A 17,431-nucleotide genomic window follows, 5' to 3' on the forward strand; every position below is an offset into this window, starting at 1 on the left:
CATGACATTAAAAAAAGAAAGAAAGTCAACAGTAATTCAGGAGAAGGTGAGCAAAGAAAATTTAACTAAACTGATTTAGTGCAACCAAAAAGGGAAAAAACTTGCTTTAATAATCACATTAATTTGGGCAACACTTGATCCAAAAAGTGACGACAGTGCAGCTCTAATTGTTTTCCACGACTAGTCCCTCGTCTCATCTGTGTGACAGCGATCTGGCTTCATTCAACAGGAAACGTGCCACCAGGTTATTTTAAGAACTTAAAGAAAAATGATAAGCAGCAGCACGAGAGGAAAAACATCCAGACTGCTGCTTTTCCCGACGTTTTTCACGATTGGCAGCGCGAGCCACGCCACGTCCTTTGTTTACTATCTTCCTCTCGGGTCATAATCAGTGGAGCTGCAGCCATCCTGGAGGCCCCGATGCATCCTCGGAAATAGCCCGATGCCTCGGAGGGCCAGGATGTGGCGGTGATGAGGATAAAGGAATGTGGCATTTTCTGCTGACAGATGTCCTGTGCAAGCGAGCTGACGGGGCACCGAACTCACGCCTGCATACATCATCGATGCCGCTTGACAGGACAACCACATAAACAAACCGGCCCGTATCTGACCTTCGCAAAGCTGGTTTTATTGGTACAGATGTGTTAAACACCTTGCATGACAAGAACCATCGCTGCATTCACACAAGAACCATGTGACGACGATTTGGGTATCAAACCTCAGCAGTTGTGTGGTTCTGACAGTATCAGAAACCATCACGTACTGAAAGCTGGAATCAAATACCGGCTCAAATTTGTGCTTTTCCCTCACTTATTCCTTTATACAGGTTACACCTTTTCCCAAAGTCAAATTCAAGCACTTTTCAAGTATTTCAAGGTGCATTTTCATGCTTTTCCAGCACCTTCCAGCTGTGGTAAACTACATATGTGTATCCAATACAATACTCAGTATTCAGTCTTATTATTTCACTTGTTCATTAGATTAAATGAGATGATATTGTCCTATTAACAACCAACATGATGTTTGGAGACAGCTTTTTACAGAAGAACCACAAATGAAAGGAAAACTAATTCCACTAACAGATCCACAGAAATATAATCACCAACTAGTTTGATCATCAAGTCATTTTTCATGCCGAAATGTCAGAAAATGCTGTTTTCAGTCCCTCAAATATGGAGATCTTCTTTTCTATTTCTATTTCTATTCTGGATTATTGTGAATGGATCGTTTTCAGATGATGTGCGATACATACATGATATTATTTGGGTTTCAAGCAGCATTTTCTGGACACATGAACAGCACATTCAGTCTATAATGACATGGCTTTTTGACACACGTCCTGTTTCCTGTTTCCGTCCAGCTCTGAGCGTCAGACACAAACCGAGCAGACAAGTTAGTGAAGCGGAGTAGAGACGCAGGAGACGAGAAGAGAAACACTTCGACTGATAATGAAGGATCAACAGGTTTATGGACACAGATCACAACGACCTCTTGAAGAAGGAGGATGAAGGAATGAAAGAGAGAAGCTGAGTTCACACAGTCCAACAAGTCCAATACAACCAGTCCACCGCAACCTGTCCAAGTCCAATACAACCAGTCCACCGCAACCTGTCCAAGTCCAATACAACCAGTCCACCGCAACCTGTCCAAGTCCAATACAACCAGTCCACCGCAACCTGTCCAAGTCCAATACAACCAGTCCACCGCAACCTGTCCAAGTCCAATACAACCAGTCCACCGCAACCTGTCCAAGTCCAATACAACCAGTCCACCGCAACCTGTCCAAGTCCAATACAACCAGTCCACCGCAACCTGTCCAAGTCCAATACAACCAGTCCACCACAACCTGTTCAAGTCCAATACAACCAGTCCACCGCAACCTGTCCAAGTCCAATACAACCAGTCCACCACAACCTGTCCAAGTCCACCACAACCAGTCCACCGCAACCTGTCCAAGTCCAATACAACCAGTCCACCACAACCTGTCCAAGTCCAATACAACCAGTCCACCGCAACCTGTCCAAGTCCAATACAACCAGTCCACCACAACCTGTCCAAGTCCACCACAACCAGTCCACCGCAACCTGTCCAAGTCCAATACAACCAGTCCACCGCAACCTGTCCAAGTCCAATACAACCAGTCCACCGCAACCTGTCCAAGTCCAATACAACCAGTCCACCACAACCTGTCCAAGTCCAATACAACCAGTCCACCGCAACCTGTCCAAGTCCAATACAACCAGTCCACCGCAACCTGTCCAAGTCCAATACAACCAGTCCACCGCAACCTGTCCAAGTCCAATACAACCAGTCCACCACAACCTGTCCAAGTCCAATACAACCAGTCCACCGCAACCTGTCCAAGTCCAATACAACCAGTCCACCGCAACCTGTCCAAGTCCAATACAACCAGTCCACCACAACCTGTCCAAGTCCAATACAACCAGTCCACCGCAACCTGTCCAAGTCCAATACAACCAGTCCACCGCAACCTGTCCAAGTCCAATACAACCAGTCCACCACAACCTGTCCAAGTCCAATACAACCAGTCCACCGCAACCTGTCCAAGTCCAATACAACCAGTCCACCACAACCTGTCCAAGTCCACCACAACCAGTCCACCGCAACCTGTCCAAGTCCAATACAACCAGTCCACCACAACCTGTCCAAGTCCAATACAACCAGTCCACCGCAACCTGTCCAAGTCCAATACAACCAGTCCACCACAACCTGTCCAAGTCCACCACAACCAGTCCACCGCAACCTGTCCAAGTCCAATACAACCAGTCCACCACAACCTGTCCAAGTCCACCACAACCAGTCCACCGCAACCTATCCAAGTCCAATACAACCAGTCCACCGCAACCTGTCCAAGTCCAATACAACCAGTCCACCGCAACCTGTCCAAGTCCACCACAACCAGTCCACCGCAACCTGTCCAAGTCCAATACAACTAGTCCACCGCAACCTGTCCAAGTCCACCACAACCAGTCCACCGCAACCTGTCCAAGTCCAATACAACCAGTCCACCGCAACCTGTCCAAGTCCAATACAACCAGTCCACCGCAACCTGTCCAAGTCCAATACAACTAGTCCACCGCAACCTGTCCAAGTCCAATACAACCAGTCCACCGCAACCTGTCCAAGTCCAATACAACTAGTCCACCGCAACCTGTCCAAGTCCAATACAACTAGTCCACCGCAACCTGTCCAAGTCCAATACAACCAGTCCACCGCAACCTGTCCAAGTCCAATACAACTAGTCCACTGGAAAACTTGGAAATAAAAAACATCAGCAGCTCCTGCCGTCAAACAACGCAGAGAACATTGTCGTCTGTGTGGCGGCGAGCTCCTCGTATCTATAAGATTTGGTGCATGTAAACCTGGTTTCTGGTCCTGGTGCCAAAAAACAGAGCTATCATTTTGGTACGACCAGGGAAACTATTTCTAACCACACGCAGACCTCCACATGACCGTGACCTTCAGTTACTGAAATTCCAGATGAAAAACCTTGTGCAGAAAATGACCATCAAACAAAGGGGATTTCATTTATGAGCCTGAAAACAGTTCTAATCCAAAATGTTATGGCATCACAGGGTACCAATGCCAGAATATTAAAGAATGATTTACAAAAAAACTACCTCCTGATTTGTGTCCCTGCTCTGAGCCTTTCCTCCATGAACCATCAGAGGTTGATCAACTAAAAACGTTAGAATCAAGCCCACGATGTCGTGACACAAAAGGATTCAATAATTGGTAAAACCTGTTTACCTGCAGGTGATTCAGCACAGCGAGGAGGAATGGGGCATTCTGGATCTCCTGGAGAGAAAACAATATTTCCCTCCGTATAAAATGTGATCCTGGCACTGGATGGATAGATGTATGTATGTAAATATAAATATATATATGTATGTATGAGGAACATGCCCAGCTGTGTTGTGTAAAACAGGATTATATAAATTTATTGAGCCTAAGGACTTTAAGTCCACAAAGACCTTGAGCATAAACTGAGCTATGAGAGGAATGTTAAGAATTTTAATTAGATCCAGGATTTTTTTTTCTTTTTTCTGACCAATACTCTAAACCTCTCAATAAACTGTGCCCTCCCCCCCCCCCTCCCTCCAATCATCTTTCATTTCAGCAAATTGGAGAGAATGCACATAACAGCCAATAAAAATAACACACGTAAAGCCCTCTGTGTGTTTCTAAAAAGGTTCATACAGAAAAAATGCAGAGATATCTGCCAAAACCAAACAGGGTACTCAATGTTCAGCGCTCGCGCTCAAACAGAGACGTGAACGTAATGATAAGATGTAATGAAGAGGAGGAAAATGCCAAGTGGACATTTATGGTGGCTAAAAAAAAGGAGTGTGACCTGAAAACTGGCTGAAGGAGGCTTAAGACAGAAATAGATGTTGCTGTGGTTCATGGTGCAGCAAAACGCAGGAACTGATCTCAACATTTTTAAAATAGTCTGACAAGAGTTTAGAAGAAAAAGAGTTTTATTGCTAAATATAAAATAGTGATAAAAGTGTAACAACCATAAAGACCATATTTTAGCTGTTGCTTCACCGGCTACATTCACACGCATGCACTAATATTCGACAGTTGTTCAGAATATGACAATATCGTGAATTTGATTCCAGTCATGTATTCATAATTGGGACTTAATGCGGCATTTTCCAATTAAGACGTGTGGATATGTGGATAATATTCAGGCTAGCAACGTCTACAAGTCAACTCAAATGCGTCTCATTAACGACGTTTTCTGGTGACTTTTTTTTATGCGTCATCACTATAATATATATCTTCGTAACCAATGTGTTGCAGAAAAAAAAAATGCAATACTAGTTTTCCCAATATCGTGCAGCCCCAACAGATTTTTTTTAGGGACATCTATGGTCTCTAGCATGTTTATGGTGTTGGAGTGCAGTTTTGCAGAGCGGGGACGACGAACTTCACCGTGGGAGCAACATGGCTGCAGCTGGGAAAGGAGGGAAGATATTGGTGGAATATTCAAACAGCTTGGAAGGAATATTGACTTTTTTGGAAACAAAAGGTAAAAAATTGAATATTTCGTTCATGCACTTATAATCACTTTACTTGTTCAGGCAGAACAGAACACATAAGGTTTGCCAACAACAAGTTTGACTGAAATCTCCCTCCAGAAACGTAGATAAAGAACAGAGTGCAGCAGGTTAAACTAACAGAGCAATACGAATACAATCCACGTCATTAGACAGACGGACACATTTCTGTCAGGATTGAGCAGGTAGCCCTGCAGATTATTATTGTGTTTCTAAGGGAAATACTTGATCAAGAATCACACAAATAACTCCTACCTTTTGTACATCAATGGCTATTACTCTGAGAGACGCTCCAAAAGAGCACAAATCACTAATCCCCCACTTAATTTATCCCATCATGCCATTCCAACGGGCTTCAGGCTGTCACAGATAATTCACTACATTTAGAAAATCAAACAAAAAGCTCCCGCATTCCTCCCCCGCTCCTGGTACCACGAGCCACACTACACACCACACACACACACACACACACACACACACACACACACACACACACACACACACACACACACACACACACACACACACACACACACACACACACACACACACACACACACACACACACACACACACACACACACACACACACACACACACACACACACACACACACACACACACACACACACACACACCAGCCTAAGTGACAGTAAACTAAACACTTGATGCAACTCAAGACATCTTGACAAACATCTGTTGAGTCTAGTCCATGATAGATTTACTTTATGGGGAGGATCCAGCCAGGAAGACTCACTCACAAGAAACTCAAGGGGTTTGGTGAAAAGTTTTGAGGAATTTACATCTCACCATCAGACGCAGACGCAAAAACGCTGAAATGCTGTCAATATCACACCGAAGTACCCGAGTACAACTTGTCAACGGTTCTCTTGTCACCACTCGGCAGTGTGATCTCCCGGCTTCCAGCTGAAAGACTTAACGTTGTCCTCCCTGGATCACTCTGAGCCCATAGTGGCCTGCCTGAGAGAGCCAGCGTTTCGTCCATCCGAGTTGGACTTTGAACCCCTTTTGGGGTCGATGCAGAAAAAAGCAGAACGAAAATCGTGCGGCGACACAAACAGGGAGCGGGGTATTTTACCATGCCAAATTAACTGGCAAGGTCGTCTGTAGTCAATCATTACACAGTCGACAGGGATTTCAGAGCTCTTTTACCTCCCACTGTACACACAGCAGGGCTCATATCACTCACTTAACTCCGTCAGGGAACACTAGCTCCACCAGCTAGAGGGGGAGACTTTATCTTAAAGCACTTTATCAAACATTTAGCCAAAAATATGCAGAGCCTAGAGCAGCCAGTGTCCAGATGTGTGTCCTAGAGTTTCAAAGATGAGAGACGAAAACAAGGCTAACGCGCTGACTGGATGTGTGTTCTCAGTTCTTGATGTGGATCTGTCGGTGACGTATTTCAGAGTGAAACGGGAGGCGGGACATAACGGCGGGGAGAAGTGATTTGATGATTGAGAAGATTAGCTCACCACCTACTCTGGCTCTGATTGATTGATTGATGTACAGTGACATGTTTGGTTAGACAACTCTAAAAATCTGTTTAATTGGTCTGGGACATCTGCAGAGAGTAATAATTAACTTGGCCAGACATCGTTACTCTGTCATGACGAAGGGCCAATGAAAGTGTTTTAAAATCATAATCTGTTTGGCATCCTGTGGTGTGAAAGGAGGTGGAAGATGTTTATTTTTGGAGGGACTTTAGCTGAGACTTCAAATGTAGGTGGAATATAAATTATCTGAGGTTTTTCCTCGAGCCTTGAAATTTCTTTTTTTAGAAATGCACTTAGATGATATAATGCTGATATAATAAACAAATGGCAAAGAAATTTTAAAAATAGTAACATTAGGTACAGCCGAGACAAAATATGTTGTATTAACAATCACAATTTGCAGATTTACATTAAGGCGAAATCATTTTGATATTGACTAAAGAAATCAGTAAAAATGAAGCCATGCTCTTCAACCAGCAAACCTTTCCCAGCTGCATTTGAAATACAAATCTCTCTCGTCGTTTATTTACCTTGGTTATGAGCAGAGGCTCCCGATGCTCCAGTCCCCCTCTGAGTGTAAACCCCCATGGTGCTCCTCCTGACAGATATACATCCACCAGCTTGCAGCCCTCAGCATCCCGGCTCCTCTGGTCCACGTCTCCCGGTCTCTGCATCACCTGCCAAAGGGTCTCGGCTTCTGCGTAGTGTGGATCATGTTTATATCCCTCAGCATCCATGGCACTGCTACATGAAGCAATGTTATAAGAAATAATATGTTACTGTTGATCAAATGGCAGTGTATTTAAATAAAAGGCTCAATCCACAAATCACTGATCCAGTTCTATGCTGATGACACGCTGCTAACTCTGTGAGAGCTGCAGCTGGATTTCACTGGTACTGAAGAACAGGACGATGTTCCCCCACCATTGTTACACTCACTGTAACTCATCATGGTCTGGTTGCACATTATACTGCCTTGTATAAGACCTCCTGAAGGTGAGCTGATATCACTCCTGAATGTTACAATCAGGAATAAAAGCTACCTGAGCATTTGCTCTAGAAGATATAAACTAATTTTAGGACTCAGACAGGTAGATAAGAAATTGTTCTCTCTTACCCTGTTAATTATTTTCTATTACTATAATACAATAATTTTAAAGTACAAAGGAAATTGCAAGGTGCATCACATAAGGGGTAGATATAACTATAGTGCAACATTAAAACTCAGAAATGTACACAAGAGAAACATGCAATTTTAAGGTTTGAAATAAAACATCTGAAGACCCAAGTTTAAAAGCAAATAAAAGACAAGACATTTGTTTCATATCTCTTCATGTTTAAGATAGGGTTTCTTCAATGGGGGACATAGGGTGTTTTCTTTTATTGTTACTTTTAAAATGATCAATCCTAAAAAAAAATAGATGCTTCAGTTCAGTTTAAAAAATGTCAGTGTGTTTGATGCATGAAATAATACTCATTCAACATTAAAATATTACATTAGAAATATGCAAATAATGCATTGCGTAATTAAACTAAATAGGGGTCGTAAAAATTACTTTTTATACAAATTTACATTTTTAAACATATTAAAACACTGATTTGTGTCTTACAGGTGTTGCTGACTAAGAATATTGTCTTTTACATGGTGTAGGATGTAACTGGAATCACCCACAATAATGTGACCAGGGCTGTTATTTGCTGAGTAATTCCGTGAGTTCATATTCAAACATGGCGTCATCATTAAATGAGATAAGATAAGACAATCCTTTATAAGTCCCACAATAGGGACATTTGCAGTGTTTAAAGCAGGGAAAGGGAACATAACAAATAAGTAAACATTAAACATGCAAGAAATATAGACTATAAACACAACTATAAAACCTATCACACAAAAACTATGATCAAACCAGACACTTGAACGAGAATGGACCCTTATTTTGACAAGAATCTAAAGACAAATGTAAAATGCATTTAAATAAAAATAAGTAAATAAGTTTTGTTAGGGGGAGGGAAATGTATAAATGATTGATGTTCTGGCTTTCCTTTTCCCCACCACAACCTATTTTTAGAGTACTGTAATTAAATACTACAAATGCATCTAATGTTAAGAAATCAACATTAGTTCAGTGTGTTTTTAGGGTAGCTCAGTTAACTATCACTTATGTAAACTTCCCATTGATATGTACAATGACTGGACTACCTTAGAAATAAATTAAGTGCTCTTAATTTGAAATCAACTCTACTTAACAGGTACTAAAATGAAAATGAATGTATGGATTTTTTATTATTTTTTATAAAGTAGAAAAAAATAAAGTAGAAAATGTGCAAACAGAACGACAAAAAGACAAAAAAATAAACTTGTGAAAGGCTCTCTTCAAATGACTCGGAAGGAACACATTTTTTTATATAGCCGTTTTCTTTATAAAATCCATCAATTATGTCTGAATACATGTATGGACTAAAAAAAAATCAAGTTTCTTTCTGTTTTTAATTTTACAGACACTTTACACATCACAGTGTTGCTATAAAGACAAGATAAAAATGTTGAATCTCAGCAGTTCTCCTGAAGGACGTGTGTACGTTAAATCCAGCGTTTCTGCATCTACATTAAAATACAAATAAATATACAAATGCATCTTTGTGTCATCGAGTTAGGAGCCCTGCAACGCTGCGTAAACACCTGTTGTCATTGCTGCAAGACGGGCTTGACTTATAAACCGTAATGCTCTTAACGTGCGAGAGAATTAAACGGTGACAACGTCGAGCAGCACAATGGGAACCATCTTCCTTCCCTGCACCGACTACTAACACGCAAAACTCACTCGACTCAAACAAAACGTGAAAAAGTAGTGAGCCGACTCGACCAAGCACTTTGTTGTGAAATTCACTCGCTCAGAGTTTTCTCAAACAAACAATCATGTAACTGGTGTTTAAATAATCTTACCTGGGGGATTCAACTTCTGGATGAGCCGGTGGACACGAACAGCTTCGTCGGGGAGGCACGCAGCTATATCCCACAGCTTAACGTTACACATACTTCATCGTTTTTTTTTTTCTAACCGTTTTATTGGCAAAAGAATCACTTTTCTTTTAGTTTGAAAATAATCCGGTCTACGGTTTCAGGAGAATAAACCGAGAGAGAAGCGCTGCCGTTCAGTCCGAGATATCCTGCTTCATGATACAAACCCGAGGACGACACACTGACAACACTCGGGAGAGTTTAACATGAAGCTAAGCTAAGCTAGCTCCACCGTCAACAGGGATAACAAGTGTAGCGCGAACACACAGAGCCAGGCGCGCCATCTACCGTTAGCTACCAAGTACTGTAAAAGTTCACAATAAAGAGGGACTTCTACTATATTCCACTCCACTTCTACTCGTGTGAACCGAACTTAACCGCAGATATGAGACTTTAAAAGCAACGTTACCGTCTAAGAGTGTGAGACACATCGCCTAGGGAACCGCAACAAACAGCTAAAGCTTACGATTTCAAAGGGGGAGCGCGTGCGTTTCCATAACAACCCGTAGTAGGGTATGGGTAGACGTCACGGACAAAGTTAAGCGATTTCGCGGAAGTGGTTGAATAGTGGAAAAACTTCCACCAGTTTAAAGTTCCTGTTAGTTTCAAACTATCGGGGGAATTTACATACAACTGAATTCATTAATAATTGGAGCACCTTTAAGCACTTATTAAAGCTATATCCCGGGTTACACAGATGCCATCTTTTGTAACCGTTTATTGCCAAAATAATCATTCGGGAGTTATATAATGAAGCTAAACTGTTGTTAGTGGGTCATGCTATGCAGAGTCGAGGTGAAGTCTCAACAGGTGAGTCTTGAGCCTTTTTCGAGTAAGAGCAAGCGCAAATCGTGGCAGCGGCAGCTAGCCGTGGCACTTCCGGTGGCACCGCGAGGTGCCGCGGCAGCTGTCGCTGTTTGGTGGCATCTTCCGGTGGCATCTTCAGGTGCCACCGACATGCCACGGCACCTGAGGCTGTTTGAGGCACTTGCCACTGACCTGCCGCGGCATTTACCGACATGCCACGGCAACTACAGCTTTTTGAAGCAGCTGCCACAGGATGAAGTGGCTGTTAAATGATATTTAAAAAAAATAAATAATGATAATAAAAAGTGATTTAACCATAAAGACTTGGCACATAAGACTGTAGCATTATCAGAGCACTAAATATTTGTTGAATTTATGAATGCGAAAATCACGGGGGTGGGGGGGCGATGTATATTTTCTCTCGCTCGCTCTCTCTCTCGCTCTCTCTCTCACACACACACTATGGGGTCAGTTCAGTCTCATTAATAATGAATGCACAGAGAAGGATTCACAAATGTATTTGTGATTAATGACTTTCTGCTCACAAATACATTTCGTTTTAAATAAATGTAGTAGAAATCCATAAATATATGAATAAAAAAATATTTGCAATTTTCATCAAAAATGTATTTGTATGTTGTTACATTTATATACAAACTGTTAAACTTGAATTTACAAGACGCTTTTCATTTGTGAACTTGTTTGCATTTGTTCGTGAACTGGTCTGCATTTATTTGTGGATTTTTGAGACTCTCCTGGGGCCTGTAGCCTACTACGAAGCGAGTTCAACATACCCAGGGTATCTTACAGAGATCCAGCATAAGTTACCCTAACAAACGCAATCGGAGATTGGTTATCAACTCCTTAACTCAACCCAGGGTTTACCTGTCCAGCTATGAGCGCGTGCACATGAAAGAGGCGGCGTTTGCAGCATTTGACCAATCACAAACATGGATCAGTCTACGGCAGCGGAGCGGCGTATTTCACGTACGAGGAGCGAACCATAATCATACAGAAATGCGAAGAAGTTTAACATATCATGCAGGCAAAAGGCAACAGTTTCATCTGTAACATGCAGGAAGGACAGCTGGCAAAAACTCACCGACTGTGTGAATGCGGAAGTCGTATTAATAGTATTAGTAGTATGATATGACTGCCCCATCATAAGCACACTACAAGATCTGACTGATTAGACGGTCACTTTAACTTTGCTGATAGCTTAGTGGTAGAGTTATTGCCCCATGGAATGAAGCCCGTTGCAGCGGCCCCGGTTCGAATCCGCCGTTCGGCCGTCTTTTAAATCATGTCGTCGCTCTCTCTCTCGTCCCTTTAACTCTTATGATGTCTCTTATGGGAGAAAATCAAATAAATATAAAAACATAATTCAAAGTGGTAAGTAGGCTGTACGCTGACAAAGAAAAGTCTTTGTGAGAAGAGAGTCATTTATATATAAATCAGAAAATACATTTGTGAATCCTTCTCTGTGCATTCATTATTAATGAGACTGAACTGACCCCATACACACACACACACACTGGAGATTAATCATGTGAAACATATATTTCATATATGAAAGCAGTGTCAGTGTCTTGAAGACAAATACAGGCAGATTTGACATAGTTTGACTGACAGTAACTTCATTTCTGCGGCGGGTGAGTGGCAACTGCCTCAAACAGCTGTAGCTGTCGGTAAATGCCGTGGTAGGTGAGTGGCAGGCCGATTTTGGCATTCAACAAATATTTAGTGCTCTGATAATCAGTGGCGGTTCTAGACAAATTTTACTGGGGGGGCCAAGGTGGGGCCAATGTTTGATCAGAGGGGCACATTAAAAAATGGAAAGTGCCGTTCTCACTCTCATCTCGCATCCGGCAAGGCAGTGTTTGGGTGCGTCGCTCTAATTATTCCGTGTAGAGCGCTGAGTCACATTAGTTCCGCTTTTGGCGCTAGCGCATAAAATCGTAATAACTTGATCAATTTATTTCATTTTCATTTTATCATTCAGTCAGCTTATTCAGTCAGCTCTGGGGGGGCCACAGGGGGGGCCTGGGACATTTTTACAGGGGCACTGGCCCCTGTAGGCCCCCGTGTAGAACCGCCACTGCTGATAATGCTACAGTCTTATCTGCCAAGAATTTACGGTTACATTTTTATCATCATTATTTTTTTATTTAAAAATATCCCACAGCCACTTCATCCTGTGGCAGCTGCTTCAAAAAGCTGTAGTTGCCGTGGCATGTCGGTAAATGCCGCGGCAGGTCAGTGGCAAGTGCCTCAAACAGCCTCAGGTGCCGTGGCATGTCGGTAAATGTCGCGGCATGTCAGTGGTAAGTGCCTCAAACAGCCTCAGGTGCCGTGGCATGTCGGTGGCACCTGAAGATGCCACCGGAAGATGCCACCAAACAGCGACAGCTGCCGCGGCATCTCGCGGTGCCACCGGAAGTGCCACGGCTAGCTGCCGCTGCCACGATTTGCGCTTGCCCCTACTGCCTTTTTCGAAAGATGGCAGGTGACTCTGCTGTCCTGATGTTGTACTTAAGGTATCCTTGCTGAACAGCTACTACTTTACTCAGACGAGGACATAACACTTGTTTCTATTTTTTCGCTCTTACTTTATCGGCAATGATATGTTGTGGTTTCTTTCTTTAGACAAAATGTACTTATTGTAAGTCGCTTTGGACAAAAGCGTCTGCGAAATGACCTAAATGTAAATGTAAATGTAAACTAAACTACCGGTAAGCTAGCTCCCCGTCCGCGGACAACAGGGCAAGGTGGTAGATGGCAAGGCGCGCCACCTACCGTTAGCTAATTAGTACTGTTAAAGTTGCCCAATAAAGGACTCTTCTACTATATTCCACTGTACTTCTACTCGTGTAAACCTACTTTAACCGCAGATATGAGACTCAAAAATCAGCGTTACCGTCTAGAGAGCGTCACATAGCCTGAAGTAACTGCTGTTTAGCGTACGTTAGCTGGCGGGGCTTAGTATTTCAAGGGGCGCGCGTGCGTTTCCATAACAACCCGTAGGGTATTGGTAGAAGGACAAACTTAAGCGATCCGCGGAAGTGGCTGGATAGTGAAAACGTCACCAGTTCAGTCCCGAAGTTTCAAACTCTCAGTAGTTCATAATAAAAAGCACCTTAAATAAGTTATTGTAAGTTAACGGAGCGCTACGAACAGTTTTAAAGTATGTTTAAGAATTGGGGGACCTGGCTCGGGATGGAAAATGGCAAAGAAGGAGAGTCTCATGCTGATGAAGACGAGACTCGGGACGTAAACAAACCGACTGTTGCTGCTGAACATGAGAAGGAAGAAGACGCTCATTCGCCTCAGCAGCTTCTCCAGAAGGCGAAGGGCTTCAGTGGTGAGCTTCATATGCACACTTAGTTAACTGTAAGGGGGAAACTGTCTCATCTTACTGTTGTGGAAGCTTTTCCCACATTGGATCAGGTCCAGAAACCAAGATATTTACCAGGTCAAATCTGGACCAGAGAAACCAGAGACGCTTTAAAACAGTCTCAGATTTGTGAAAGCTTCACAGAGATTTCACATCTTTTTTTTTCCACATTTAGACCAGATCTAGATCTAGTGGACTTTGCCTGACTGTGGACTGCTTGGATCTTCTTCTAATGTTTGCTGCTTATTTTTTTCAGGCTACATTTATAATTTTGCCAGCAACGCCTCAAAGAAACTGTCCGAGTCCGTGGTGGAAACAGCCCAAAGCCTGAAGAAGAGTGTGGAGGAGGGGAAGATCAATGGGATCATCGATAAGGTAAACGTCCGTCTTCATTCATCACCTCCTTCTTTATTCTTTTATTTAGTTTATGGCTGATGTTTTCTTCCCTCAGACCATTTTGGGTGAATTCCAGAAAGAACAAGAAAAGTTTGTTCAGGAGAAAAAAGCAAAATCACCAGGTGAGTACTGAATATTGTGTTTATTTATGTATAGATTGTGTTTGCATGATTAGATGCGTTCACTCCTTATGTGTATATTAATACGCATGACTTATCTGTATGTATTTTATTTAATATTTCCTTTCATTTGTATTGTTATGCATATATGTGTGTATGTATGTATATGTATATATTCTAACTACAGGCTGGTCCTCCCTGCTCCTGTAGGTGCCGCCGTGCCGCCGTGGGTCGGTTACAATGAAGAGGAAACCATTCAGCAGCAGATTCTCGCCCTCTCAGCGGTGAGTTTTACTCCTGCTTTCCTTTGACTTTGATGTATTTCAGAGGAAAACGGAACCTCATGTTGTTGCTTCACTGGTCGACAGGACAAAAGGAACTTCCTGCGAGATCCTCCGGCCGGGGTGCAGTTTCTCTTCGACTTTGACCAAATGTCTCCGGTTGCCGCGGTGATGTTGGAGGAAGACGAGCTCCTGAGGAAGATGCGCTTCCATCTGGTCCCCAAACAGTGAGTTTTTGTTTTCTAAAAACGGTGATTTCGTGATAAACATTAAATGCCACCATCGACACGGCTGTCTCTTCCCTTAATTGTTCGTTTCAGGGTGAAAGAGGAAGCCTTCTGGAAGAACTACTTCTATCGTGTGTCCCTGATTAAACAGTCGGCTCAGCTCACGGCGTTGGCGGCTCAACAGGCTGCAGAGCGGAGAGACGTGGACACAACCGGCACTGACACGGTTCAAATAAAAGGTATCGTCTACTGTTAAAGTCTATAAAGTCTGTGGTTAATGTGACCGGTGAGGCTCTTCTTCTCTAGTCGGTGTGTTATTACAGCAGATGGAGGAACACTCGTAGACTCCTAAAGCTATCATTATCAGTTTAAGTGGACACTGTATTCTGAATATTTTGCTGCTGTGCGATGAAACTGTTATCGATGCACCAGACTCCATTCACAAAAACAGTGATTTAACCTTTCACAACACAGGAGTTGCTGGTTCTAGTTTGTGTTGTATTAATATACCTTTTTATTTTCCAGATGCAGTGAAACAGAAAGTTCCACCCGTCGTCTGCAGATCCAAACCAAAGTCCAGGGAGGTGAGTCGCCTGTTTCAGGGGAATAGAGTATTTAAAACAATAAGAGCACAATGCAGTGATGTGACTAAAGTCTGTGTGACAGGAAGAAGAGGAGATCTCCACCAGCCCGTCTGAGTTCGTCAGCGATGCCTTCGACTCGTGTGAGATAAACGAGGACGACCTGCGCAAAGAAATGGAGCAGCTGGTCCTGGACCAGCGAGGACCTCCGGGGACGCAGCAGGGTACGTTTGTTTTTGTTCACCCCGGGTGGAGTGGACTCGTTTCGTGGGCGTTGACTGAACGGCGTTGTTGGTTTCAGGCGAGACGCCCGACTGGGAGAGAGAGCTGCAGGAGGAGCTGCAGGAGTACGAGGTGCTGGCCGACAATGAAAACCACAACGACGGCTGGGACCAGGAGATCGAGGAGATGCTGAAGGAGGACAGTTAGAGGTCATCCAGATTCAAGGTCGTCCAGACTCGACTGTGTGACGGGCAGAAACACAACTACAGATCCAACGCAGCGTTTCAAACGTCATAAACGCGAATATTTACTATCGTCTTCGTTCACAGAGGAGGAGGTGTCGTCCTGCATCTGGAGGTCATGATGATGCCCAGGTTTCTCCTCCACAATCAGAGACGATGCAGCTTTAACAGGAAAAGGTCAATTAGTCACAACCTCAGCAATCTGACTCGGTAACGTACGACGGGGTATCAGGGTTGTTTTAGGGAAAAGAATGTTTCGGAAGAAAACCGATTCAAAAGTTTACATTACACATTTTAGTTTGAAAATTTGGAGATTATAAAGTTTACAATCTCACACATTTACAAAAACCTGGAATATTCTATAAAATTTAAGTTATACAATTTAAGTTAATTTAAGTGGACAAACAAACAAAAAACTTGAATCTGCAAAAAAAAAAAAAAAATAGCTAGAAAAAAATAGTTTTTTGTGGTCGTGGAGCCACATCGCTTTGTGACGTTGGATCAACGTCATCACACTGCCAAACGCCACATTAACGTGTTCATCAAATAGCACTGAACATGAACCAAAACGTATATATTTGTATGTATCTTTCAGGACCTTTCACACGCTCAGAGGCTGTCCGTCGGGGAGGATGATCTGTGGGATTCATCTGAGAACCCGCCGGTTAAATAAACGTCCAGCAGGTGAAATGTTGCAAACCGATGTCTTTTCACTCGGCTTTGGAATAAGAAAAAAGCAAAAACATTTTAAACCTACAATGGCACTCACAAGCCACCGTAGAAATGTCTCTAAAGTTTCCTACCAGTCGCTGACATCATCAGCTGCTGGTCACCTGACTGAGTTAAGCTGCAGCAACAAAACCAGCTGATGAGTTGAGGGAGCGTTATCTTTAAAAGTGTTCAAACTGTATGTTAATAAGAGGAAACAGGTTTTTGTATCAGGCTGATATTTCCGTTCCCATGACCAGTAAAATATGAATTTCTTTATTCCGAGCCAATTCTCTCTTATTACTTTTTATATAAATGTTAATGATGCTGTGATGGTTTTATAATGTTTTCCTCTTTTAATGTGACTTTTATATGTTAACTGCAGTAGGTATAGAATGTGAAACAGTCACGTGTTTTATTAAAATGACTGAACATAAGGATGTTTGTCGTCTCCACATTCACTCAGACTGAACGTCTATAATTATTGTTTTCATGTTTACTTGAACAAAGTTTAAACATAATTAATGGACGTTTACATGATTAACAGTTTAAAAGACTCCTTACATTTCCTCGTCGCCTGGCGGTCGCTGGTACAGGAAGCAACTCTACCTGTAGTCCACTTTAGATGACGTGGCACGCTGTGATTGGCTGATTCAACATCCATTTGGGTGGAGTCACACAGCACAGCGATTATAGATCCAGACATCCTAGAAGAGTGAAGGGTTAACGTGTTTGTTTTGTTTGTTTCAACTCTTCGGTCCTACTAAAGAAACCTTAACGTTAACGTAATCTGATAATCTCCATCTTGGTTTTTTTTGCAACCAGACGCGA

General features: G+C 42.8%; 2 protein-coding genes across 3 annotated transcripts in view; one reads left to right on the forward strand and one right to left on the reverse strand.

Moving 5' to 3' along the window:
* Nucleotides 1–9,830, reverse strand: part of shroom2a (shroom family member 2a) — a 37,520-nt gene extending 27,690 nt beyond the window's left edge. Inside the window, exons 1-2 of one of the 2 annotated variants that reach the window (XM_084010590.1) lie at nt 9,549–9,830; nt 7,135–7,345 (exon numbers count right to left, since the gene is read on the reverse strand). In XM_084010590.1, the coding sequence (XP_083866716.1) occupies nt 7,135–7,341 (207 nt within the window). In that variant the 5' untranslated portion in view covers nt 7,342–7,345; nt 9,549–9,830. Of the gene's footprint in view, nt 1–7,134; nt 7,349–9,548 lie in introns of both variants that reach the window. The other variant, XM_084010589.1, reaches the window with a different exon arrangement.
* Nucleotides 9,831–13,360: 3,530 nt separating this feature from the next.
* On the forward strand, nt 13,361–17,037 carry LOC311014193 (synapse-associated protein 1-like). Its single transcript, XM_084010635.1, has 9 exons — nt 13,361–13,791; nt 14,081–14,199; nt 14,276–14,342; nt 14,550–14,623; nt 14,708–14,847; nt 14,941–15,086; nt 15,373–15,431; nt 15,514–15,652; nt 15,730–17,037. The coding sequence occupies exons 1-9, from the start codon at nt 13,617–13,619 to the stop codon at nt 15,855–15,857; spliced, it is 1,047 nt and encodes a 348-aa protein (XP_083866761.1). The 5' UTR covers nt 13,361–13,616; the 3' UTR covers nt 15,858–17,037.
* Nucleotides 17,038–17,431: the final 394 nt, after the last annotated feature.

Source organism: Eutrigla gurnardus (assembly GCF_963514095.1).
Source record: "Eutrigla gurnardus genome assembly, chromosome: 6".
Classification (NCBI taxonomy): Eukaryota; Metazoa; Chordata; class Actinopteri; order Perciformes; family Triglidae; genus Eutrigla; species Eutrigla gurnardus.